At 44.9% G+C, this 26326-nt stretch overlaps 1 protein-coding gene across 6 annotated transcripts in view; it reads right to left on the bottom strand.

The window, feature by feature from the left end:
* Etv6 (ETS variant transcription factor 6) overlaps nucleotides 1-26326 on the bottom strand; it is a 217539-nt gene that overhangs the window by 14118 nt on the left and 177095 nt on the right. For 5 of the 6 annotated variants that reach the window (XM_021259176.2, XM_004845875.3, XM_087214089.1 and 2 more), the window contains 2 exons: nucleotides 20490-20624; nucleotides 6063-6608 (listed from right to left, as the gene is read on the bottom strand). In XM_021259176.2, the coding sequence (XP_021114835.1) occupies nucleotides 6063-6608; nucleotides 20490-20624 (681 nt within the window). Of the gene's footprint in view, nucleotides 1-2293; nucleotides 2579-6062; nucleotides 6609-20489; nucleotides 20625-26326 lie in introns of those variants that run through there. The other variant, XM_087214091.1, reaches the window with a different exon arrangement.

A 26326-nucleotide genomic window follows, 5' to 3' on the forward strand; every position in this document is an offset into this window, starting at 1 on the left:
GATGAGGAAACAAAGCCTCAGACACTGAGCCCCTCTGCTCTCGAGAGAAGAGCTGGATTCCGCTGCTTCCACCTGCAGCGTCCAGGTTTTCCCCCAGGGCCCCACCGCCTCCCCAGGCACTCCAGGCTGGCTGTCAACTGAACCCCAGATCAAGGGGGTGGACACAGGGGTCCCCAGAGGGCTATCTCCCAATGTGGTCCAGGAGGAAGTGGCTCTTTCAGCCGGTACAAAACTCTGGAATCCTTTGGCTGATGGACACCTCCCATGACCCTGTCCTTTCTTTCCTCCAAACAGAGACTTTACACCAATACACGCGAGTGCAAAGGTGCACCTCCACATCTTAGGAGGAGACTTGTCCTCCTCACTGTCATACTAATCCCTTTAGTCCACTTTTATGATGTCTTTTGTCTTCAAGGCCACTCCTGAGGGTTACTTACAAAAGAAAAAAATCCAAGAGCCTCACCCGAAGTGGATTTCACTGGTGGGGATGAAGGGCAGATGGAGGCAAGAGGTCAGGGCTCAGTCTGGCTTCCTCTGGTCCTGGAGGTCCCTGAGGATGAGCTTCACTGCTTTCCCTGTTCCTCCCTTCATGTGCTTCATCTGATTTAAAGATTAGAGGCTTCCAGGATGGGGTTTTCGTGTATACAGAACTCATCCAGTCAATAAAACCAAATCAGGAAAGTACACCGAGTCAGGTGATAAAATAAGCTTCCCAGGAGACTCATGTCTCCCTGATTAGACTTTTTGTTTCTGTTAAATATGTAACCTTGGTAGATAATAAACATGTATTTTTTTTGTGGTTTTTTTTTTTGTGTGTGTGTGGTACCAGGGATTGAACTCGGGACCTTGCGCTCCCTGGCCCAACATGTATATTTTTAAAGCCTAAATGGCTGCCTTTAAGGATCTGAAAGATGCCCATGAAGTACCTTATGAGGGTGGGAGTGAGGAGGCTGCAAGCTGACAGAAGTCAGGACATCCTCGAAACCCATGAAGTTCAAGTTACCGAGACCAAGAGACTTAGCCAGAGTTGCCAGGTGAGTGCAGGAAAGGAAATATTGTCTATTTAGATGGGTCATGGGCTTTGAACACCCGAATCTGTACAGACTTCTGAAGTACCTGCCTTTATGTAGCAAATGAAGGGCTAAGATATAAGACAATTTTCAGCTTATCCATGAATCTTTCTTTCTTAGCAGATTTTTGGATTAAGGCCAAGGAATGGACAATCAGGTGGATCAGGTTTTAAGGGAACTGAAGAACTTTAAGAGAAATCCAAAATAACTTAAAATTTCCCTTTTAGGATTTAGCCGTCTGTAGTTAAAACCGTAGCAGGAGCTTGGGTTGTGTGGTGGCGGAGAGCAGGCGGGGTACTGCTTCCGGTCGGCAGGCACAACAAGTTGGCATTCGGAGACAGGTGCGTACCTGTCTGTTACCTAGAATGGTGCCTGCCTGGCACAGAGCAGACACATGATGATTTTTGAATGAATGAACAAATAGCTATATAAAGCAAATGTGCAAAGAAACAACTCACTTGGCTGTATTTTATTCACGTTCATGATGTTACTGCAATGCTTCCGGATTGTTCTCTGAATGTAGCCTGCAGTCCAGAACTTGCCTAGTCTTTCATCATTTGTTACTGTTCTTTCATGTCTTAGACTTGCCTCACCATCTATGGGGCAAAGCATTCCTTGAGAGCAAGGACAGTGTTTCCTATGCCCACACCCTCCATTATTATGCCAGTGCCGCCCAGTACCTTGACCACATGGGGAGCCGGGCAGCAAACTTTCTCTATCAGGCCAATTCATAAATATTTTAGGCTTTCTGGCCAATGGTCTCCGGAACTACTCAACTCAACTTTTGCTGCAGCACAAAAGCAGACAACACTAAATAAATAGGTCTGGTTTTCAAGGAAGCCTGGCTTAGAAAAACAGGTGGCGGCTGAATTTTGCCACAGTGGCCAATCCCCACTCCAGGGCCTGGGGTAGAAGGAACAGCGTCTGAGGAACAACACTGGGCAGGAGTGTACGAGGCTGCGATACGGGTGTGGCTGAATCTCGGTTAGTTCCTTCTTCTGTAAAACATGCTTCTGGTTTTGAAATCATCTGGTCCTAAGAAGGGATTACAGCACAAGTAGCTTCCCTTATCCATGCAGGATTACCTGTTAAGACCTCCAGGGGATGCCTGAACTCCCTCCCTATCTGCTATGTTTTCTCCTACATATAAACACACATGATAATGTTTAAATTATAAGTTTGGCACAGTGAGAGATGAACAACAATGACTAGTAAAACAGAACAACTGTGATATTCTGTAATGAAAGTTTAAAACTCAGATTTCTGGAATTTTCCATTCAATATTTTTGGACCCTGGTTAACCACGGGGGACTGAAACCATGGATAACGGGGGGCCCCTGTGCATCCTGAGACCATGACACCCACCATCACAAGGGCCGCTCTACCCTCTGCCTATGAAATACTGGGGAGACACAGGCCGGACGGAACTTGCAGGTAGGGAAATGTTTCAGAAGATGACAGATACTTCCAGCTGCTCCTCAATCCCCAGCAGTCCTTTCCTGAAGATACTAAGTAGAAAACAGGAAAAAAAAGGAACTTGCTCATTGTTACATGCATCACTAGCTATTCCATAAAAAACGGAACCTAGGGAACGCCTCTCACTCCGTCCTGTTTAAACTCTCCTATAAAGGCCAAGCATTCCACCTTGTTAAACTCTCATGACAAGTCCTTCTTATCCTTTAAAAGTTAAGCTACATAATTAAATAGATCTAATTTGTGGCCTTCGTTTAAACTGCCAACCACCTACTCATTATCTTTGTTGTTTTAGTTTTTCTACAGGGTAATCCCAAGTAGACTCCTAACTTTCCATGTAACCTTTTAATTGTAGGATGCAAGGCAGATTTATGTATTAAGAGGTTAAAAAAAAAATTCATGAAAACTGATGGATTTTTAATTGACCTGCATAGACCTGGATTCTTGGGTTTACATTTCTTCCCAAAGTAGGAAAAAACCGCTGGGCCTTATCTTGTGTGCTTTCCTGCAGGTTGTCTTCCTCTGGGACGACTCTCTTGCTCTCCTCTCCACGTGTCCACATGCTAAGCATTCTTGTAGGCCCGGCTAAGAGCCAGCCCGCCACACAGCCTCCCCTGACTTCCAACAGTGCCTGACAGGAACAGGAATTTTCCTAAGACACGTTTCACACGCTTCAAATTTCCTAGCTCACGGTGCTCAGCTCCTTGATACAGACTGTGTCCTACACCTCTGTGAACGCCCACTCCTGCAAGAATGCAGAAGGTGGAAGGTGGAAGGTGTCCGACTGCCCAACTCCTAGTGTCTCTGAGCAAACTGCATCTGGTGGTGAGAACTGGGCTTTGTTTCCTGACTCACATCCATGAGGTCTGCTTCCGTCTACATCCTCCAGCTACAGTGCTCATCGGCGTGACATTCTCAGCACCTTCTCTCTGTGCTGTGCTCTTTTAAAGAGCTTTAAGGGACTAAGCTTTCTCATCTAACAGCTGCTTTATAGAGATTAGCGGCTTCCTATGGCTGCTCGGTAATGAAAGAACCTTACGTTGTACATAGGAGCCGCCCAGTGAATTTGACCTCGCATGGACACACTCCATTTTCCAAGGACCTGAGTAGTCCAGAAAGACAGCAGGGGTTTGAGGCACAGAGGCAGGGGCTCTCATGGCAGAACACGGGAGCCGAGAACTGCTGAGACCTTTTTAGAAAGTTTCAGAATCACGACTAGAGTCAGATTGCAGACTTGCACAATGGGAAGGAATTTCAGACACTGCCCAATCCATTCCTCTCACTGCACCCCTGAGAAAAACAATAGCTTTCAGTTAAATTAGTTAATCTTGGCTTTGGTTAAATTAGTTTATGGATATATCTGGACATTTAAAACTTTTGAATATACCATGATAGCTTTCATCATTCTTTTTAGAGGACTCTGTCTTCCTGAAGGAGTTAATAGATTCCCCAAAAGATCTGGGTCTGAGGATTATTTTATATGAATACTGACTTCCCAGAGCCACCAAGAAAGCAAGGAGTCCTGTTGTGGTGTGTTCCACAGACACAAGGCTCAGCACTTGGTCGGTGGTAGTCTTCCCCAGATGACACAGTATCCACCACCAGATGATGCTGCGGTTCAGGACTAAGATACTGTTTCGAAACTTACAAACCCTGCTTTGCAGACAATGCAGCCAAGAAGGGTCTTGCATGGAAAGCGGAAGATCATTTATCTCATTCACAGCAATGCTCTGGCCCTATCCTCTTCCTCCAGTTATCTGAGGAAATTCACATTTTTGCCTGAACTCTTTGTCCCCTACCCCCCCACTCCTGCAGTTTTTAATTATTTAAGAGCCCCCAATGTATGGTGGCACACACCTACAATACGACCCATGGGGAGGCTGAAGCAGGAAGAGTCCAAGTTCGAGGCCAGACTGGGAAATTTAGTGCCAACTGGTCTTAACCCACGTGGGGTTGGCCCTGCTGATGATAGCTAGTGCCACAGAACAAAAACAGAAAACCCTAATGTATGTGTAAGAGGAAAGAGAACAACAACGGGAATCCCCTCCATCCAGCAGCCACCTACTTCTTCATTAGTGAAATTCTACTCCCATCTCTGCACCCCCAAACCTGAGGCATCATTTTTAATTGAATCCAAAATATATTCCATTTTCATAGGTTTCTGAAACATCTAAGTTTTAAACATACTTATTTACCCTTTCCTCTGTCCCTTCCTTGTTCCTTTTCTTTCCCTTTCATGGTTCCATGGATGAGGGCTTCACATATGCTAAGTAAGCACTCTCCCACTAAGCTACATCCCCAGATTCCATTTTCTGTCCTTGACTCAACATGTCTGATGTAAATTACTTACAATAATAAAACCGACAATGTTACAGGTGCGCTTAGGGCCAGAGAAGCAAATGATTCAAACAAAAGGTCAGGTGAGGCAGAGGTGGAGGCGGCCTGCAGAAGTACCTGCTGTTATGGGCATCGCTGTATCCTTGTGGGCTTCCAGAGGAAGGGGCACTTCTCACCTGTCCCTGTGAGCTCTGTTCTCTACTCTGGGCCCCCTTCCCACTGTGGAGACCAGAATCATTTCCGTATCAAGCTACCTCCTCGGGAAACCTTGGTTTCTCCAGTCAGAATACATCTTCCTTTGCTTCGCTTTATTATTATGGCACACAACAGGTGCTCAATGAATACTTATACATGACAGGAATGCCGCACAGGACTTATTTCTTTCTGCCTTGTATCTTGGTGTTTCCCACATTAGTCTCCCACTGAACTATCAATGCTGGATGACAAAGGCACTGTGTGTTACATCAAGTCTGCACACTGTGTGCCTGACACATTCATCTGCACACAGTAGGTGCTCAACAAGTATCCTGTGAATGCAGCGAGACTCTAGGGAAAGAGTTCACCTTGCCAGATGGGGCATGAGGCTTTGGAGGATGATTTCATGTCAATTATGGGCAGACTAGCCAGAAGGGAATGAGTAGATTTTTCTTCACTGGTTTCCACTGGCTGCTTGTCCTACATAAGCAGATTTGAACTTGTCATCATAAAATAAGAATCTGGGAGTGGTTTCTTCTGTCCAAAAGACCCAGCAACACCTGCCTCCAACCCCATAATCCTGTTTTCCTTTCCTGCTTCCTCTCAAGGTGAAGCTACCCACACGACGGAATTGCAGGCACGAATGTGAGACAAAGATTCTTTATGCCATGTCTGGTCATTAATTTGCTGGAAACCTCAGGACAGGGCTATTAGCATGCTCATAAACCTTTGATTTTCAACGTTCTCCCTTAGCCATGATTCTGATGCGACTCTCCTTATAAGCTGGACCTAGGACATTTGTTTCTTAACATTTCTGAGGCTCATTAACTACTCCCTCCCCATGGCTCATCAACCAGGCTATTAGGGATTTTGCCTCACCCAGGCTGAAACCTCCACTCACCCTCCCACAGCCGCCGTGGGCACTTAATTGGCAACGGCGTGAGGCCAGCTGCAAGGCTGAGGAAGGAGTAAGGCCCCGGAACTCACCAGCTATTCTCCCGATTGGCATGGCGTGCTCTTCCGGCGGCGACACTGAGACCATGATGTGGTTCATGTACGCCAGGTCTTCCCGGTGGGAGAGGTTGATGGGTTTCCCTTCCCTGTGCAGCCCGTCCTCGGAGAGCCTGGACTGCTTGAAATCCACGGAGTGCCGGGGGTTCAGGATCAGGGGGTGCATGATGGGACTGGGCATCAGCTGGATCACTCGGGTGCTCTCCTGCCGTGGGCTGGAGGGTTTCGGGTGGGGCTCGGAGGAAGGCGGGCAGTGATTGTTCTCCATGGGAGACACTGACAAAGGGTAGGACTCCTGGTGGTTGTTCTCCTGGTGGAGCCGCGGACCCTGGGCCCTCTCAGCTGGGGAGAGGCGGCGGATCATATTGTCCAGGGGGGACCGGAGGGGCCGCTGCTCCGGGTCGGGAGAAGGCCGGTGATTTGTCGTGATGGGTGACCTGGGGCGGTGCAAGAGTTCAATGGTGGGAGGGTTGTGGTGTGCTGTGTCCACAGCCGGCCGGGGGGTCCTCTGGACACAGTTATCTGTGGGGCAGAGGAAGAGACAGTCAGGCCCCAGGGAAGGGTAGGCGGGGGCCCCACATGCGTTCTGAAGCAGTTTTACGTGTTCACAAAGCCCCCTTCGCCCCAGCACGCATTGTCTTTTTTGTTGCCTACACAAAATTCAAGTACACATACTTGAAGTTGTTTTCCTATTGCTCAAACTAGGAATTGGATTCACCACCTGGAAGTGGCTGATTAACACGAGCCCCACCTCCATCCTTTATCTTCTCACCTGACTCTTCCGTGTGGGTTTCAGAGAGGGGAAGGACCCTTAGGGAGTTTTCTCTAGATGCTCTTACCAACTTGGAGTCTTACAACCAAATTTCCATAGAGTGTCCACGAGTCGTTATTGCTAATCACGATGATGACTAACAAACAATATTTAGGTACCAGACTTCATTGTTTAAAACTTACTCCTAAGCAGAACAGACCACTATCGGTCCTATTTTTGGATGACAAAACTGAGCCAACTTATTCAAGGTCACACACCCAGTGGAGAGGTCAGAACCAGACTCCAGACCAATTCTAGAAATCTATGTACTCAGTGCAATATTTATCGCTTTGTCACATACAAACTAGGGTACAAAGTCCTATCAAAACTTGCTTTCAGGGGCCGGGGATTTAGTTCAGTGGTTCCGGTGCCTGCCTTGCAAGCGGAGGGTCCCGAGTTCGATCCCCGGTACCAAAAAAAGCCCCCAAAACAAAAAACAAACAAAAAACCCCTTGCTTTCAGCATAAGCAGTGGGACTCTTTTACAGGATGACAATCTTGTATTTGAGAGAATTTTAGGAGCACCGTCAAATGTCGGAGATAGGTAGAGGTAAGTGAGAAGCATGGATGGATGGATGGATGGATACCCCACCCCACCTGAATTTACAAGCTCCTGAGGACAAAGTCAGAAGTGTGCACAGCTCAGCAGTAGGTACAGCTTTGGGGGTTGGCTTAGGCATGGACCAGCAAACAGGTGGGCTCTGGGATCCCTGCTAGGGCTCAGAAGAATGGGGATGTGCCAGGAAATGGCACCTTCCAGAGGGGTTCACATCCATCTTAATGAGGTCTCGTCACGTTCTCTAAGCTGTCTCACCAGAAGGATGTACATGCTTGCTGACCCCTATTCTGCTCAAAGAGTTGCTCAAGGTTCTAAGTAAAGCAAGTCAAAGCTGTGACCTCCGACCACTAAGACAGTATCTATATGAAGAGCTCATAAAGGAGATAATGGACTCTGATAAAGTCAGTAAACAGAGACAGAGGTGGTGGTTTCTTCAAATTTTACACTGCATTAACAGGAAAATAGGGATTTGTTTTTCTTTTTTAAGTTCCGCTGGATCTCACCTAGCACATAAGACAGTGAACAAAGGAAATACTGTTCATGATATTAAAAGATCATCTTGAAGGTAAAGATGATCTTATTTTGTGACTAATGTGTAATCTGCTGCCTGGAATAGCCATCAACAGGAAACTTAAAGTATAATATGCCTCTAAGCAGTGGGGTACTAGACAAGTACATAAAAGAATGAGGAGTACCTCAGTATTTTGCTGGGGACCAGCGACCAGGCTCTACGGTTAGATATGAAAAGAATGATGAAATATTTACGATCTGCCATCAGCTACCTATTAAAGAAGAGGTGAGATTCTAGCTTTAATCATGGCTGAGTGGCTTGTATCAGACTAACTTTCCTACAGCTAAAAATTACAGAGTCTGGATATAATATATTAAAAAAAAGATCTGAATATACTGGGGAATAATGAAAAGCAGACAAAAATTGAAGATATTATCCTTGAAAGGGGGGAACTGTAGAGAGAGATTCATATTTATATGGATTTCCCCTGCGTGTACCCTCTAGTCTACATGGCAGAGGGCAGTTACAAGACAAACAGCAGTGCTTGAGCTGTCACAGGATAAAATACATAGATGACAGAATGGCAAAGAATTGTGGGAGCAAATCTCATATAGGAGGGAGCCTCAGAAGGGACAGCTACTAGAATGCTATATAAACATTCTCTCAAATTGTTGTCTGCCTCTTGAATAACATATTAGCAGAGGAAACTATTGCTTTTGAGCAAATTCCTTAAAGACAGGAGAAGTCTCAGCTCCTGACTACTGCAGTAGAGAGAAGAGTTCATAATCTGAGTCTCATCAAGTTAGAAGGGTCTGTAAACACTACCGGGTATCCACTACCCGATAATGACAACATCTCTGGGCAAAACTGAAACAGATTTGTCCTAATGAAATGTAAGACCAAGACTACACAAATTCAAAGTGACTGCTAATAAATTAACTGCCTGGTGTTACAAAAGTCTGCACTCTTCAGAGGAATGTAACAATTCAACATCCCTACAATGTGTTATCTATATGTTCAGTATTTCACAAAAATTTTCTAGACATGAAAAGAAACAAAATGTGACCTATAATCAAGATGAAGGCATTCAAGAGAAAGAGATCTTGAGATCATTTAGATGTCAGGATTAGGAGAGAAGGACATTAATATAGTTATTCTAAGTAAATTCATGCACTTAGGATCATAATGAGTGAGGTCAGAAACTATCAAAATGGAAACTGTTAAAATGAAGATTCTACAACTGAAATGTACAATATCAAAAATGGGAAATTAAACTAGATGAACTTAATGGCATTCTGGAGATAAGGGAAGAAAGGGTTAGTAAATTTGAAATCAATAAAAATTTTTAAAAAAGCAAATTACAACATCAAGTGGTCTAATACACATGTAATTGGTGTCCAAGAAGGAGAGTACAGAAAAAGTGGGGAGAGGGGGTTAATGGCCAGACTGCACCCAAATATAGAAACAATAACATCGTCATCAACAACAACAAACTTAAAGATTCAGAAGCTTAGTGAACCCCAAGCAGAGTACAACACAGTGAAAACCACACTCAGGCACATTACAGTCAAACTGCTGAAAACCAAAGTTAAAGAGAAAACCTTGAAAGCAGCTGGAAGCGGTGGTGGGGAGAAGCAGGAGGAGCAGGTTGAACACACTTAATCCAAAATATGAAACTTTTTGAATGTCTCTATAATCCCACACAGAAAATTCTACATCATGAAATTTTGTTTCATCAAGACATTTAAAACATTCTATAAAACTACCTTTGTGCTATGTACATAAGGTATATACTACTTGAAACATAAATGATTTTCATGTTTAGACTTAGGCCCCATCAACCAAACTATCTCATCATGTACAGTAAGTATTCCAAACTTGGAAAAGAATCCAATTCCAAAGCACATGTGGGCCCAAGCATGTTGGATAAGGGTTATTCAACCCATACCATGTATAGGGGAAAGAAATTCTTTTAAAAAAACCCAGAAAGAGGTCGGGGATTTAGCTGCTCAGTGGTTCCGGTGCCTGCCTCACAAGCTCAAGGACTCGAGTTCGATCCCCGGTACCAAAACAAAACAAAACAAAAACAAAAACAAAAACAAAAAATCCAAAGAGAGAAAGAGACAGTGCTCAAGCATACACAAGAAGGTTATGGGTGGAAAATGATGGGCTGAAAGAGATTTAAGAGAGACATCAACCTCTTGCAGTGTTTAGAATGCTGTCTGCATTCTGATTCAAACTGTAAAAAACATTTATAAGATAGCTGGAAAAATGCAAACTACTGGTTTTCAGGTGATGTGCTAGTACTGTATTATTTTATAGAGACTTCACCTTTTTAGACCTATACTAATATATTTATAGATAAAATGGGATTTGCGTTAAAATAGTCTGGGACAGTGAAGGAGAGAGTAAGTGAAGTACAGCAGAAACAAGACCGGCCATGGGCTGATTACCAAAACTGGGGGTGGGGGTACACGGTGTTCCATTTTAGTTCTCTCTGCTTTGGTGTAGGTTTGGTACTTTCCATTATAAAGAGTTTCTTTTTTAAGTACTTAATCAACCTCGCAAAGGTACAGGTTGGAGTGACAAGCACCAACTTTCTCATTCTGACCCAAATGCATTTATATAATGCATTCAGGGTACTGACTAGGCCAATGGAGTTAGGGAGTTAACTATAATGGCTAAGATTTAATAATCTTATGATAGAAATGATCTGCAGTCTTCTGGGGACAAGGCAAGTTCTTTTTTTATATAGCTCATATGGATCTCAATTCTACTGCCCATAAAAATGAGTTTATCTTTTGTCCACGTTTCACTTTTCATTTTTCACAGAATATGATCATTGGACGTAACTATTCAAGACAGTTTCATTTTGAACTTTCATATATTTTCTTCTAAATGCCATTTTCGGGAATGTCTCCTTACTTAAAAGCTTGTTAAGGTTTAAAAATACTTAAGGATGATGAAGACCATGTATTGAAAAAAAAAATCCCATTTCCTGAATCCATTTCCCGCCTTATAAATTTCACAGCGGACACGGGTGTTGGTCAGTAATCTGGTTACCTGCAGCCTTTCTTTGAAGTCCTGGCTTCAAGGCACAGCATGTGGGTGTGCACTCAGGGCAAGCCTTAGGAAGTCTGGGAGGACTATGAGAGGAAGAACTTTCATGCCAAGGGTAAAAGAGGAACTGATGTAATGTCCCTGGGAGATTTCACTCTCTGTTCCTGCCCAGATCTTTGGGAACAATGAAGGAGTGAGACAGTGCTCTAGATAATTCAACTCAGATTTTACTTCTGACTCAGGATCCGGGCAGGAACAGGACTTGGAGGAGCTTGATTTATTTATTTCTCCGCAGACACCATTCAAAGAGGAAGTACTTGATGAAGTTGATAACATTAATGGTAGAGAACTGGATCTGAGGGTATTTAATTCCAGGCTCCTGGTGGTCTGGGCACAACCACTGTCAAGGCTGAAAGGCCTGTGATGACACCTTCCAGGCTTTGTTTCAGTCTGCAAAGCATGATCCCACGTATGGAGCGGAGCGGGCTCTGACGTTCCTACCCTGCTGCCTGCTGCCTCTGTTATTATAAGTTGGCAGCAGGGTATGGAAACTTATGAGACCAGAGCCGGCAGGCAGAGACGCTCCGGACACAGGAAATGTACTGTGTGGACACTGGGTGCATTAAATCCCCCAGATGTAGGAGTCTTCTGTCTAAAACATGAAGATTTTTTTGGTCTGGCCTTGATGTCTGGGTTTGTTCTTGGTGAGCTGCCCAGCTGGGAAACTGGGAAATTGTCCACATTGCCCTCCTTTCTGAAGGTCTTGATAATGGAGGGAAATACACAAGGAAGAGGGAGGGAAAGCCACATACAATTAGTCAGTGTGGGTACAGAAGGATAGGAGGAAGAAAGCCCAAGGACTGCTGGGAATTATCTTTCTGGTTGAAAGTGTTTTCTGATCCCAAACTTTCTCTTTGTGAACCTGTTTTAGTCACAAATAATCCTCCTCCTCTAAGCACTAAAGAGGTCAAAATAAATCAGGACTTTAAATAAAAAAGGTCTGATTTCTCATTCTCTTTCCTTTTATTCATTAGAAAAGTTTCTCTACTTGAAATTCATCAAAATCTGCCCCAATTTAATCATGTAAATAATAGATAGCTAGTAAACCTAAAACAAAAAAGAAATCTGCCTTTTATGAAAGACAGGGGTTTTGCCTGGGAAATTCCCGGGCATGAGCAAAGAAAGGCTAGTCTCACATTTACATCTCACAGGCCCGGATCACACTTCCGCTATCGTGCTTTCCCCAGGGCACCATGATGCTCCAAGAAGGGAGTCAGGGAGATGTGATCGACAGCCCAGAAGGTAACTCTCGTCAGTTTCAGCCCACTGTGCTGCACACTGTTCCAAAGGGGACCTCATCCCAGCACAGTTTTGTCAAATCTTAGAGGGAACTCTGACTTATATGAAGAGCTAAGCAAAGGCTGAAGGCTCGAGGCTGTAGTTAAAGGCTCCTGAAGCAGAAATGTATTTCACAGGCACACTCGAATTCCCTTACCCACTCTGGGTTGGGCTGTGCCCCTCCCCTCACATTAACTGGGTCAAGTCCTAACCCCTCGTGCCTCAGAATGTGGTGTTATTTGGAAAGAGGGCTCTTGAGGTGTAATTAGTTATCAGTCATCCAATACGACTGGTGGCCACATCAAAGAGGACTTTGGGCATAAAGATACTCATACAGGGAGAATACTGAGGAGGAAAGCAGATCTCAAGTCTAGAATGCCAAGGACTGGCAGCAATCCACCAGGAGCTAGGAGAGGGGCCTGGGACAGATCTCCCTCCACAGCCCTAAGAAGGAACCCAAACTTGCCATACCTTGGTCTTGGACTTCTAGCCTCCAGAACACTGAGTCAGTAAATTTCTGTTGTTTCAATGCCCGCCTAGTTTGTGGTACTTTTTTTATACCAATCCTACTAAGCTGTTATCATTTTATTTTTTTCTTTCCTAGTAAGCTGATATTGCCCTTCCACCCAGTCCTGATTCCTTGTCCTCAAGGTTCCAACTTCTGCATGGTCTGGGGACTTCCTACTGACACTCTGCTCAGACATGTCAGTCTGTTCACCCCAACCAGTTGCCAGGTCACTGGATTCCCTTGTAGGGCCTGAGAAGACTATGGCCCCACATTTTGGAGTATAGGATTTGCATATGTTTGAAGTCATAAAAAAAAAATCCTATGAAGCTCCCAGAATTTTATAAGCAAAAAGATGGGTAACTTTCAGGTTTAACCTTCCTTACAGGGGAGGGGCTGCTGTTGTCCTGGTGGGTTAGCACAGAACACCTACTAGAATCTGCAGACCCAGAAAGAGCTGGCTTCCAGCTCCTGGCTGGAAACAGTCTTGCTTTTCACAGGCAGAATACGAGTCTCCCCCAGTCTCAAGAAAGCAGCCAAAAGCAGTGAATTAAGAAATCAAGGGATCAGATTTCAAATAAGCGAATTAGAGCAGTGGGGTAAACCTGTCAGTCTAGGGAGCGGGGTCAGCATAGCACAGAGATAAGGCTTCAGAGTCTCGGAGCAGCCAGGAGAACAATAAGATGGAGCCCTTACACTGAGAGATCCCTTCTCTGGAGATGAAATCAAACTGATCACAGTCCTCTTAGCTCAAGGGCATCTGATGGCATTTCCCTCAGGGTAAAAGGAAGTTTCTTTGAGACTTCCTGCCTTTTTTTGGGAGAGTTATTCATGTATGTAAGGATCTCTTGTTCATAAACTCCTCGCCTAAGACAGCAAGGTAGCCCTAGAGCTAAAAGTACCCTAGAGGGGACTGGAGGAGGCAGAGAGGGTGAGTGCATCTCCCCTGAAGAAGAGCGAGCGTGGAGAAGATGCCAAGAGGCCCTCTGCAAACTCAGTGCCCTTACTTTGCCATGGCAAGCAAATATTGCAGTGGGGAGAAAGGTCAGAGGGTAAAAGGTCACGCTGCCCTAGCCCTGAAACACAGGCGGTTCACCAGGAAGAAGAGGCTGTTACCCGCCATTTCCTTATCTCTAAGGAGGGAACAGGAAGTCCAACTTTGGGCCTGCTCTTCTTTGGTGGGACCTGTCGTTACCTGCTGCCAGATTCAAGACTGAGGGTGGAAAGGGGATAAAAAGGTCCACCCTGTCCTTAAACAGAAAGCTTCCAAAAATGTCCCAGAGGAACCACCATGTGCCAGGTGCCTCGAGGTAAGGCAAGCAGTGCTCACTTCAAAACAGGGTGTGTTCTGAAAGTAATTAAGAGTGGCATTTTAAATGTATTTCCCTGCAGAAACTATGGTATCAATGGTGCCCAGTTAATCCTTGGAAGTATCTAGGGCAGGCACCAGGCCTCTCTCCTGCCTGGGATACACCAATCTGGTGCACACACAAGGTGCCTGCAGTTGCAGTAAGGAAAATGGCTAAGAAAACTGGAATTGGAATTTAAAAAACTGCATAACATGTGAATATACTTAAAACTATTAAGCAGTACACTTAAAAATAGGTAAGATGGTAAGTGCTGTATTGTGTGCATTTTGTCATCACAGCTATAAATTTACCAAAAAAAATAAAAGGACAACACTTCAACCAAGTAATGGTAAGAAATATTGAATCATGACAGTGAATGACGTTTATTGACTGGTTGCTATCTGAAAGGTGCTATTTCAAGGACGTTTATCATATTAACTCATTTCTTTTATCAATTCTATGAGATAGGTACCACTATTTTCCTTCTTTTGCAAATGGAGACACAAGAAAGTTAAGTCACTTGCCTAAGACACATAGCTGGTAAACTGAGGTGCTGGGATTTGAACCCAGGAGGTTTGATTCAGAGTATACACGTGTACCATTTATGCTCTTGGTGCCATCATATACTACATGGCTAAATGTAGAAGACATCAAACCCAAGCTTGACTCTTTGTTCAGCAGCACTCTAGCAAGACTAGAGAATCGGGGCGGTTTTTACAACCAGTATCAGGATATGGCCGAGGCAGATAGAAACTTCCTCTACCTGTGACAGCAGTGATGAGGGCAGTCTTCCCAGGAGGGACCTGCACCGAGGTGCTGGTCCCCAAGCAAGATGACGGCTTGGGGACCACTCTGACTCAGAAGCCACCTGTCTCAGAGGATGCGAGTTTCATCAGGCCATCCGTTCATTCTGAGGGCACCAGCCATCTCTACATTCATTCCATTCCATTCAGCCTGAGTTTTAAAATCATGGACAAAAGACATACGCTGGGGTCTCAAGAGCTCTCTGAGATTCTGCTTGCTTCCGTGTGGCGGTACCATAGCAGGGGCACTGGGACCTGCCACACTGTCCCCCAGGCAGGTGGTCTGAAAATTGCCCTGGCATTCCACAACTCCATAAGTAATCTCCACATTGATGCATCTTTCAATCATTCTCCCTGTTTTCAGGGTTTCTGCATTGATAAATATTTACAAAAATGTTACTTTGGTCTGTTCATTCTTGCTGCAGGGGGTATCAACACAGCACGAGAGTCTATCCTACCTGCACTGAAATCTAAGCTTTGCTACTTGATCTGGGGACTTATTACTTTATTGGTTTCTATTTCCTCATCTATAAAATGATGATAATAATATTACCTTTTTATAGGGTGGCACTGAAGATTAAATGATTTAAAGGTTTAAGAGCTTAGAAGGACTTGGCATACAACAAGCACCCAATAAATGTTAGCTATTATTCTGTGATTATGAAACAGATTCATACACCTCATATTTAATTACCTTATTAAGATTTTCTTCTTTCAAAACAATGTTGGGCACTTGGGTTAGGTGGTGGAGGTTGGGTAATGTTTCCTTCAAGAAAGCAATCATAGAAATGAAACTTATTTGGGCCACTGCAGAATGTGACACTCTCCTGCCCCCCACAAAGAAATGATTGCTCTCTACTATCTGGGCTGTTCCATGGGCTAGTTTTAGGGAAAATTGAGGTGCACAAAATTTCAAAGTGTGAAATTTCTCATAATGACATGAGCTATCCATGTTCATCTTGTGACAAAAAGCTGCCACTAGAGCGGGACTGCCCTCTTGAAACTCCGTTGTCCTCTGTCACAGAAATGATCACAGGACTGTGTGTGTGAATGTTCTCAAAAGGATAAAAATGATCTCTCATAGTCTTTTAGCTGAGGCATAGGAAAGGGTGGGACTGAAAAGTTTAAATGACAGGAGGGCCCCAATGGGGTGATGGAGTAAGAATATTAGAGAAACAGATCTTGTTCCTTCTCCCTACAGATTGTGTCTGTCCTGTTCTACAGTGCTCACTTTACAGAGCTGTCCCACTTGGAGACTTCAGCTGAGACTGCAAGTTTTTATTTTGTGGCCCCGTGAGCTTTCAGGGAATCACTATTTAAGTAGTTCCAAGGACCAGGAGCAACTGAACATATACAATATTTTGGGGGAACAAAGCCTTTTTTGGGAAAGGAGCTAAAATCTTGTTACTTTTAGTTCCATGGAATGTAAAAAGCATCTGACTTTGGAAACTAAGTTATCAACAGAAGTTGTCACTAGACTATATATGAAAAATAAATTTACTTTATAATCATTTTCTGGCCTCAAATTTCTAAAAATGCTTTGCTTCCTGGTTTTGGGGCAAGAAGTAGAAACATCATTTATTTTGTCCCTTTCTATTTAACCACCTACCATCTCATTCATATTACGGAGATGAAGTGAGTTATAATAGCCAAAGAAAAGGAAATTGCTTAAACTGAGCTTTCCATTTGTAAATAAATGATGCTGCTCTTAGTTTGGCTACTGAGATGGGCAATAGCGTCATAGATTCTCAATAAAATGAGACAAAAGAGATTTTCTACTGTTTCTGGGGTAGTGCCAGGCAGAACTGTTAGGCTTTTCCGTATTTTAGCTGCACGAGCCGCTGAGGGTGAAGAATATGTCTTACTCATCTTTGTATCGCTTGGGTATTAATGTCAGGATTTTAGAGTTATAAGACACTTTAGACACAATTCAGCCTAAACCCTATCTCATAAATGAGGTAGCCAAGGTCCAGAGAAATGAGAAAGTTGACCCTCGCAATAGGCTCTGGGAGAATGGAGGGTCAGAACCTGGTTTCCTGACTTCCAGATCCCATCTTTTAAAAATTTTCTCACACTCCCACACCTCATCTCAGTTGTTGGGGACAGCTGTGGTTTCACAGAGCCCTGTGTCACTGTCCTAAGTGTCTCAGGACCATGAAACAATGTAAGGGGAACTTAATTAGATACTTAATTATATAATAGCGGCCTCCCTTCTCCTAGGTAGTAAGGGAAGAGAGTGGAAATACTGGTTTCCCTGGATGTAGGTGGTGACCTGATGACTGTTTTGCTCAAGGCCTCACTGGACTTTGGAACAGAGCACCCTGCAGAGATAACAAGTGTTTATAAAACGAAGGGTCGGGTCAGGGTGATGTCCTCTCCAGGGCGCCAAGGGGGGGCCCTGAGCTAACACCAGCTTCCTACCTTCTGGCGCTGCCGCGTGACCGCTGGTCTAGTCGGGAGGGTGACATCTTGGTGTCTTGCAGGCACAGAGCTCTGTGGGGGAACTGCTGCTACACTAAACAATACGCATTTGCTTTGTGATATAAATTCCCACTGTGAAATTATGAATATCCGAACTGAAGTTGTTGGCTGGGATGAGGCGAAGTCCTGGGGACTGAATGAAGCCTTGTTTGTATTTCACTCTGCGCCTCATGGTGCCAGGCTGCTGAGGAGCCAAGTGGGGCCGCTCCGGAGTACCCTGTTCTGCCATTCGTATACATGTCGACCCAACATCTGAAATCTGAAGTGAGCACTGATCCGAAACCTTCCGCGTGCCGACCTGACACACAAGCGGAAAATACCTCACCTGACCTCATGTGACAGGTTGCGGTCAAAATGCAGGTACACTGGGAAACTGTAGAAAATCACAACTTCAAAACTACTATGTAAAATGATCTTCCGTCTGTGTGTATAAGGTATATACAAAACATAAGTGAATTTCATGTTTAGGCTTGGGTCACCTCCCCAAGATCTATGTGCATGCAAATATCCCCAAATCTAAAACATTTCTGGTTCTAAGCATTTTGGATAGGGGATACTCATCCTGCATATATATGTATACATGTCTGTATTTCTGAGCCAAGTCAATAGCAATATAAGTAATCTTGGGCCAGCATATTTTTATATGTATCCTTAATTATGTAAAATAAATCCAGGAATATCTGAGATGTATAATTTCTCCTTACAGGCTTTTTAGAACCAGATCTTTCACATCCATCATCTGTTACCGTCACAATCAAATACATCAGCATCGATTCTCGAGACAATCCATGTGGTGTTCTTTTTCCTTTTGGAGGAGAAAGGAAAGAGGCTAGGAGTGGGGAGCCTGTACTGATGCAGTCACCTCTTGCTTGTCCTCTTTTATCAAAGGCACCCACAGATCTGAAAGTCTGGGCACGCTGTGAGCAGCCTCTTCAGCTCACAGCCATGTCCACCTGTTCTCTGACAGCACACACCGTGGCTGAACAGATGAAAGGGCAGGGCAGGTGCTCTCAGATCTTGCTTCCTGGCTACCAGCTTTAAGGAATGGTCTCCAGGCGCACACTGCGTACTTTTAAGGGCCAGGTCTGAAGCAGAGCCACCTGGTCTGCAGAGCAATGAAGCCTCCGACTTTGGCCTCGTTAGCTCCATTCTCTTACCTACTGAGCTCACCTGACATCCTAACACTTGAGAGCACCACGCATTACAGCGTGTGTGAGTGCACATCTGTCCTTATTGGTCTGAGAGTAGCTCTCAGAATAGGGCAGCTTTTTCTACTGATGAGCTCCAGCTTACCAGCGTGCAAACAAGACTAACACATACGCCTACTGAGAGGTCAAATCAGGCCAGGAGAAAGGAAGAAGGAACTGTGATGAGGTGAGCCAATACACCTGCCATCAAGTTTGGGACTAAAATGGGGCTAGAAATTCCAAATGGAATTTTCTTAAATAATAAGAAGGGGGCACTTATCACATATTCTGTATCTGAAGAAGCAGGCCAGGGTATAATTCTTGCCTTCATATCAGGCTTCCGTAAACTCACCTCCTCTTTTTTGGAGTGGCTGGTGGATATTATGCAAGGCAGAAATGAACACAGCAGGAAGAGTGGAAGAATATAAAAAGCGAGTTGAGGGAGGAGATCAGATGCTAAATTCTGCCAGTAAAGCCAGGGGAGGAAAGAATGGGAGAGAGAGAGAGGCAGGGAGCAAGCCAGAAATGCTCGCTCATTATTCCCATCATGAAAGCAAGGTGATCCAGGTGACACGGGTCGCCTGGAGTCAGGTTCTCTCCTGTGGCATCTTTATTAAAACGTAAAACTTATTTTTTAATTGGCTGACAAAAACAATTAGCCCTACCTTCTGGGGACAGTGGATCAATGTAAGGCAATTCTGCATGAGATGGGGCACCCAAGCCCCTAGTAGTCTGGCCCTAAGGAAAGTACGTGTGAAAAAGTATCACTCATGTTCACATATTCATTATCTGATCAACTGGGCAGGAGGATGTGGACACCATGGCCCTCAGAGGTGTGATTCCACACCGAATGCTGCTCGATGCGCAGCTGAGCTCAAAGGACATTTTTATGGCCATTTCTGTACCCAATCACCTGCTCTAGAGCTATATTCAGGGGCCACACTTCAGTTCTGGTTTTGCTTCCATGACTCCTGTGAATCCCAAGAGGAGGAGCCACAGGGGATCTGGAGAAGCCGTGCCCCGGAGTGCCTCCACACACCTCCTTGGGTGCAGGTGAAGAAAGCCCTGACCAACACCACATTCACTGGGTCCCATGTCCCACCCCTGGGTTTCATCACCTCCTGCTCAAGGTTCTTCAGTGACTGCTCTCACTTTCTTCTGCAGCTGAGAAACAGTTCCCCACGCTCTGCTTCCAGGCAGCAGCGCCCCCCCTCCCCGGCCCAGCTCAGTGGCAAAATTCACATCACTCCTGAAGCAGGGGAAGGCTCCTGGGGGTTTATTTCCTTCTCTCCATCTGGAACATGCACATTGGCGCTGATCACAATGGAAGGGGGGTTAAGGTCTAAACCCCATGTGATCTAACTGCTCTCTATTCCAAGGGCCGACCCCACTCATAAGTCATTTCCTGTGTCTGGGATGTTGTCCACTTCACTGCTGGTCAGAATACTGCTGGACAATCATCAAGGAATCCTTCAGAGACCCAACCGTTAGGACAACTCCTGAAGTGCCTGGTTGTAGCCTCCCCTCCACTATACCTCTCAGGTGCGAACTAATTAAGCTTTCATACTTATGTGCATATCTCCCTCATGCTTTACTTAGGCTGTGAACTTCAGAAAGGAAGAGTATGCATCTTATTCGTCTAGGCATTTCCCCTACTGACTGGAACACGGTAGGTACTCAATAAATGTCTGTTGAGTGAAAAATGAATTCACATGAATAAGAGCAGCCTGTCACGTTAACAGTTAAAACCCTTGGGTTTGTCTAAGCCTCAGGCATGGAAAGAGAAGTCTTGTCTAGTACCTTCTTCGTGGTTCTGATGCAGGAGGACCTCCGGCTGTGTGTGAATAGAGTTTCCAGGGTGGAAGAATGGTGAGAAAAGGATCCGAGGTTTCCTCTGCTTCAGAATATGCTGAAGGAGTTCATAGAGCACATCACCTGGGAAGAAAAAGGAACGAGAAGTAGCGATGGAACACCATTTGCCCTCGTGGATGGAGCTGAGCTCTGCGGCTGGTACCGCAGCAGGGCTACAATGGTGAACAAGACGGCTTGCAGTCCTCATGGACTCACAGGGACAGGACACAGCACACGAAACTCAAAACGTCAGAGCCACGTGATTGTTTGAATCAGACTTTTTGACTATAACAGTAATACACAAGTTAAAAAAAAAAATGTGCAAAACCAGAAAGCAAAGGAAACCACCTATAACCCCATCACTCAGAGAAAAGCCTTACTAATACTATCTAGAGTCATACAGCTGGAATTGTTTAGTGTCTACTGCTTCCCCTCTATGTCAGGTTTCAGTGATGTCCCCACACTGCTGAACTGCTTTAGTAGCTGTAAAATGATACTTCATCAAATGAATATCCCAGGCTTTAGGGGAGACCTACATTGTTCCAACTTATTCCGATGATTTTTCTGAAAATACTCTTTTTACATCTATCTGTTCTTGCACTTCAGATTATTCAAAGAAAACTTTAATGGAAAAGTCTTTACTGTTCCAATGACAACCCACAGAAGTCTTCCCTACAGGGAAAAGTATGCCCTTTTAACCCACCCTAACTCCAGACAGGAACAGGAAAATAGTGAAAAAACTTCACAAATCCCGTCAGAGGTGCTAACTAGTCACAATGCTCTAGGGAACATTCTGGGATGCTTCCCTCCTTAAAAAATATGTAACATTCATTGCTCTCAGGTCCTAGGTGATCTAGAAAATCATCTTGAGATATCAGTCACCAGCAGAGGATGGTGGGGGCTGTTCTCTCATGCTTGGTATTGAGGTGTCCGCTGAGTAGCCCCCCAATCCCCCATGATCTAGTTCCACCCCTTCGGCTGAGATCCAACTTCACAATGCAGGTGGGTTCTTCAAAACCCTGTACGGGTGAGTAATTAATCTTTAAAACACCACAGGCCGCTGACTGTCCCCCTGAGCCCTTCCCTACAGGGGGATGTGCAGTCAACAATTGTACCAAATACTGGGTCTTTGTCTCTAATTTTAGCCATTTTTAACAGATACTTTACTTTAATTAACAACTTTATTTAGCTGCATATTTTGGGCTACAGATATTGCTGCATTATTTTTTGCTCCGAACTCAGCATGAACTTGAGAAATGTTCCATATTAATTTCTTCCTTTCTCCAAACCTCCAATTCTTGACTCTTTGTACCCAAATAAAGTTCTGTGGCTATTGGCGACCTCGTTCCAAGTGAGTCCCCAGGGAACCTCAGGAGCTCTTTGTTCCTTCCTCCACCTTAGAATTGTGGATGCCATTAATGTAACTTACTGCCAACTACTTACTACTGCTGACGGAAAAGACTTCAAAGAGCAGGTGCCATGTGCGGAGATATCTCTTTAAAAGGGGCAGTGAGCAAGAAGACACAGAGGTCTTCTGACCACACCTGGAAATGTCTTGGATAAGGCAGAACCCAGCCCAGTGATGAGTCTGAGTGCTGGGAAGGGCTCTGGCACTCACAGACTCCAAATCTAGTAGTCATGGTGATAGCTCTCATGAGATGGGGATGCGGAGCTTGAAATACAGTCCTATTTTAATGATTCATATTTTAATCTCATACAAAAATAAGTCCCTAATCAACACTTTTTTTTTTCCTGAACTTTTCCTAATTTACATGGCCTCACACTCACTGGGTTTGATCCTGAGGTTTGTTCAATGTTTTATTTCGGTAGTACGAATAATAGAAAATGAAAACATTTAAACTTATGTTCTTGATGATTACTATCAGACACACACAAAAAGGGTCCATAATTAGCCTATCCGTTTAAGGGGAGGCCAGGAAATGCGCACTTAGTGTCCATGAGGGTGTCCATCGGCACGCAGCTTGGTGGGAGATGTGTGTGGGGTGTAGACTGCAGACTCTGCAGCCCAGGTACCGGTCACCTTGCCAAGCCCGGCAGCTCCCTCGCCACCTGCAGTGAGGGTTCAGGGATGGCCACCTGAGAGGGAACAGGGCTGGAGTACGTGTTGCCTGTGCTGGGGCTGGAGAAGGTCGCTGGTCACAGGCCAGAGGGGACGAAGCCACCCTCTCTGGTGCTCCTGTGACTGCGTGCACACGGGCAGGGAGGCCACACTTCTGAGTGCACTCTGGAGTCAGGCAATGCTCCTGAGGCGTTTCTCTCAGCTGCCCCAGGCCTGTGCTCCCTCACCTGGAAAGAGGAGATGTGAACAGTGTCTCCTCTGCAGGATTCTTGTGTGGATTCAGTGAGGTGATCCGGGCCATGAGAACGAGTTCGGCACAGAGCCAGGAAACATCAAAGCTCAGGTCACAGGAGTGACAGCTGTCCCCCACTCCCTTACCACTCAGACTGCATTCCTGGTATCACTGAGGTGTGTGAGGCCTCAGCAGAGCTCACAGGCAGCAGGCAAGTGTCTGGGTCACCCTCAGTTTCACAGCCCCGGCTAAGAAGGGGAAAGAAGGCAAACTGAAGCCATGCTCCCAGTCCTGGGCATCCTGACCGGGGATGGGCGAGGCCCACACTGATGCTGATGTGACTGCCACATGCAGGCAGCAATTCTGTGTGCGCAGAGCGTGTGTGCCTGGTGGTAATAGTATCTGACTATACCCACTTGGAATCCTGGACCTAGAGAGGATTCTAGAGGTTTCTTAGATTGACTCAATCTTCTGCTTGCTATGAGTCTCCCAGCTCCCCTTCCTCTGCCAAGGAGTGGCTTTTTTTCTTTTGAGACAGAGTCCTTTGTAATTCAGACTGGCCTTAACTCACTATGTAGTTCAGGGTGGCCTTGAACTCCCAGTGATCCTCCTGCCTCAGCCTCCTAAGTGTTGGAATTACAGGCTTGTGTCACCATGCCCAGCTCAAGGAATGGCTTTGGTGGAGTACATCCTGTGATGGGCAGCCAGCCACAGCATAAGCAAACCAGTTTAGAACAGCTCTAGTTGGTAGACGTCTCCATTGAGTTGGAATCTGGCTGTCCCGGAATCTCTGCACCTCAGTTGTTAGTCTCAGCCTTTGGAATACACAAAACCTGTGTCTCATCTGCAACAGATTTCTAAAGAAGTGAAGGCAGCCCCTTTGCTCTCCTGTCCATTGTCACATAGCTTTGCCACCACTCATCCTGTCCTATCAACACATTCTTCAAATCCCCATAGAGACGGGATGTCACATTTAAAAAGTAGTATTAACAAAGGATCTCTGGAATACAGAAGATATTTAAAAATAAATTACATGTATTTGTCTACTCAAAGCAAAGACTGTGAGCCACAGCACAGTTATACATCTAACTTAGCAAATGACCACTGGCTTAAATTCAAAAAGTACTTAAAAATTTTTCAGCCCATTTAGCTCTTGATAAGTCGTCTCCATTTTCCAGAACAGAAATAAGTAGTATTAACTCGTGCTTCTATTGCACTGAGCAATGGAACCCAGGTCCGTTGGTCAAGGGACAATAGCTTTTGTTGGTTCCTCCATCTATCTGCAAGCACACGCACACGTGATGTACAACACCCACGAGGTACAGAGGTGGCTCTGCTTTGCAGCTGGTGAGCCTTCACTTACATAGGCCCTGGGAGAAGTCTTAGAAGTTTTAGGCCCTAGAACCTACATGTGCTCCTGGGTGCATGCACACATACACACTCAAGAAATATAGCACATGCATGTTTGATGTGTGTATTCTGACATGAAGAGCCAAGCACCTACTCTGAGAATCCTAAATTCTATTACTTTATTGAAATTTGTGTTAAATGAATAGCAGAGAAAGTAAACAATGCTACTGAAAGTTGCCGTATCAACCTTACCCAGTGTCTGAAACTGAGAACACATGAATACTACTAGGGAGGGGGGAGTTAAAATAATTTAAGTTACTTTAATTTCAGAGGGAAAACCTTGGGGGTGTGGAGCAGGACAGCCCCAAGTTTGAACGCTGGTTCCTCTGTTTGTCAGGTGTATCCTGTAGGCAAATTATTTTTCCTCTCCGAGGTTTAAAGGCTTAGTTCAGTGTTCTTTTGTGTGAAATGAAAATAATGCCACAGACTCAGCAGGGTTATGATGATGATTCAATGAGATGAAAGGTACAAAGCACCAGCCCCATGTTTACCATAATACACACTCGATGGATGCTATCTAATTCCTTGTGACTATAATGCTTAACAGACAGGTCTCAAAAGTTTAGCAAAAATCCCCTTTGTTTCAATACTTTTGTATTTAAAGCACAGCATGTTTCACAAGGTCACATTTGTATGTGTGGAAGGGTCTCTATCAGTTGACAATCTCCGTCCATCACCAGGAATCCCGGCCTTCCTCCTCCTCGAGCACACTGTGGCTGCTGACGTTCTTACTTTGGCTTCCTTCCCACCTCTCTGCTCCTCTTCCTCCAATCTTTTGATATTAACATTCCCTACAGCTCTCACTAGCTTTCCTTTTGGGGCGCTCTCCTCTGGTCCCATCACGTCACTCAGCTTGTCTCCACCAAATCTGTTCCACAGGGCAGGGCTTCGGAATCCAGGACCACATGTACTCACCTCCTGGACACTTCCTCTCAGATGTCTAAAAGGCACCACGCCTTTAGTGTATGACCCAGAAATCCTTACAAACCACAGCAGGATCTCTAGTTGAGTAGAAGCTCAGTTAGTTGATCACACCAGAAATTCTTAACTCTTCTCTCCTTTTCTTAGACTCCAGCCAGATGGCCCCACTTTCATTTCTCACCTCTGTTCCTTGTCACCACCATTCTTTGCTTAAAACCCTGAACATGAGCAGCAAAGGCCTACAAGGGCCACTGAAAACATAATAAGGGAGTGATGGAATGAATGGTTACAAAGCAACAACGCATTCCACTTGATTTCCCTTCTCGGAATTTAGTAAGTCCCATAATGGGAGTGACTATGGAATTTCTAGTTTTTACCATTATAAGTAGTATTGTAAGGGCATTTTCACCCATTATTGGATGATTTTCTTAGGATTTTTTTTTTAAAGGAATGAGTTATCAGTGAATGGATATGACTGCATTTGTTTTGTGGTACTGGGGGCTGAACAGTCTTCACGCTGAGTTACATCCCAGTCCTTTTTACTGTGAAACAAGGCCCTCACCAAGTCTCTTAAGTTGCCCAGGCTGGCTTGAACTTGCAGTCTGCCTGCCTCAGTTTCCCAGGGCAATGATTAGTTTCAGAGATCTTGTTATGCCTGGCGTCTCCTCAGAAGGGTGAGGCCATGGTTAGTTTCACCTCTCCCCGGGGTTCCCACAACCTCTCAGTTCTCAGCCTCAGCAGGTGTAATGTAGAACCTTTACCTTATTAAAGTTTACATTTTTCAGGGACTATGTACATAAACTTATGTGGATTATCTGAAGTAACATGTACTCAAATTTGCAAACAGTTCTGTCTTTCACTCTCTTACTCAGTGATTTTAATTTCTTTCTAAACCATTTTTAAAAAGAAAAATAAAAGCATGGCTGGGGGCCGGGTATGTAGCTCAGTGGTTCTGCCACCTGCCTCGCAAGTGCAAGGACCCGAGTTCCATCCCTGGTACCACCCACACACACAAAAGCATGGCTCGGGTTGGAGGGACGCTGTAAGCTTTTCAGAAAATCCTCTGCTGCATCCTTCCTGCCTGTGACGGGCTCAGGAGGAAGCTCTCAGTACCTTGCCTTTCACAGTGGATTGAACAGGGGA

The sequence above is a fragment of the Heterocephalus glaber genome, unplaced genomic scaffold, assembly GCF_053883595.1.
Source record: "Heterocephalus glaber isolate CG9 unplaced genomic scaffold, H.glaber_assembly_v1.0 deba00001444, whole genome shotgun sequence".
NCBI classification, from domain to species: Eukaryota; Metazoa; Chordata; class Mammalia; order Rodentia; family Bathyergidae; genus Heterocephalus; species Heterocephalus glaber.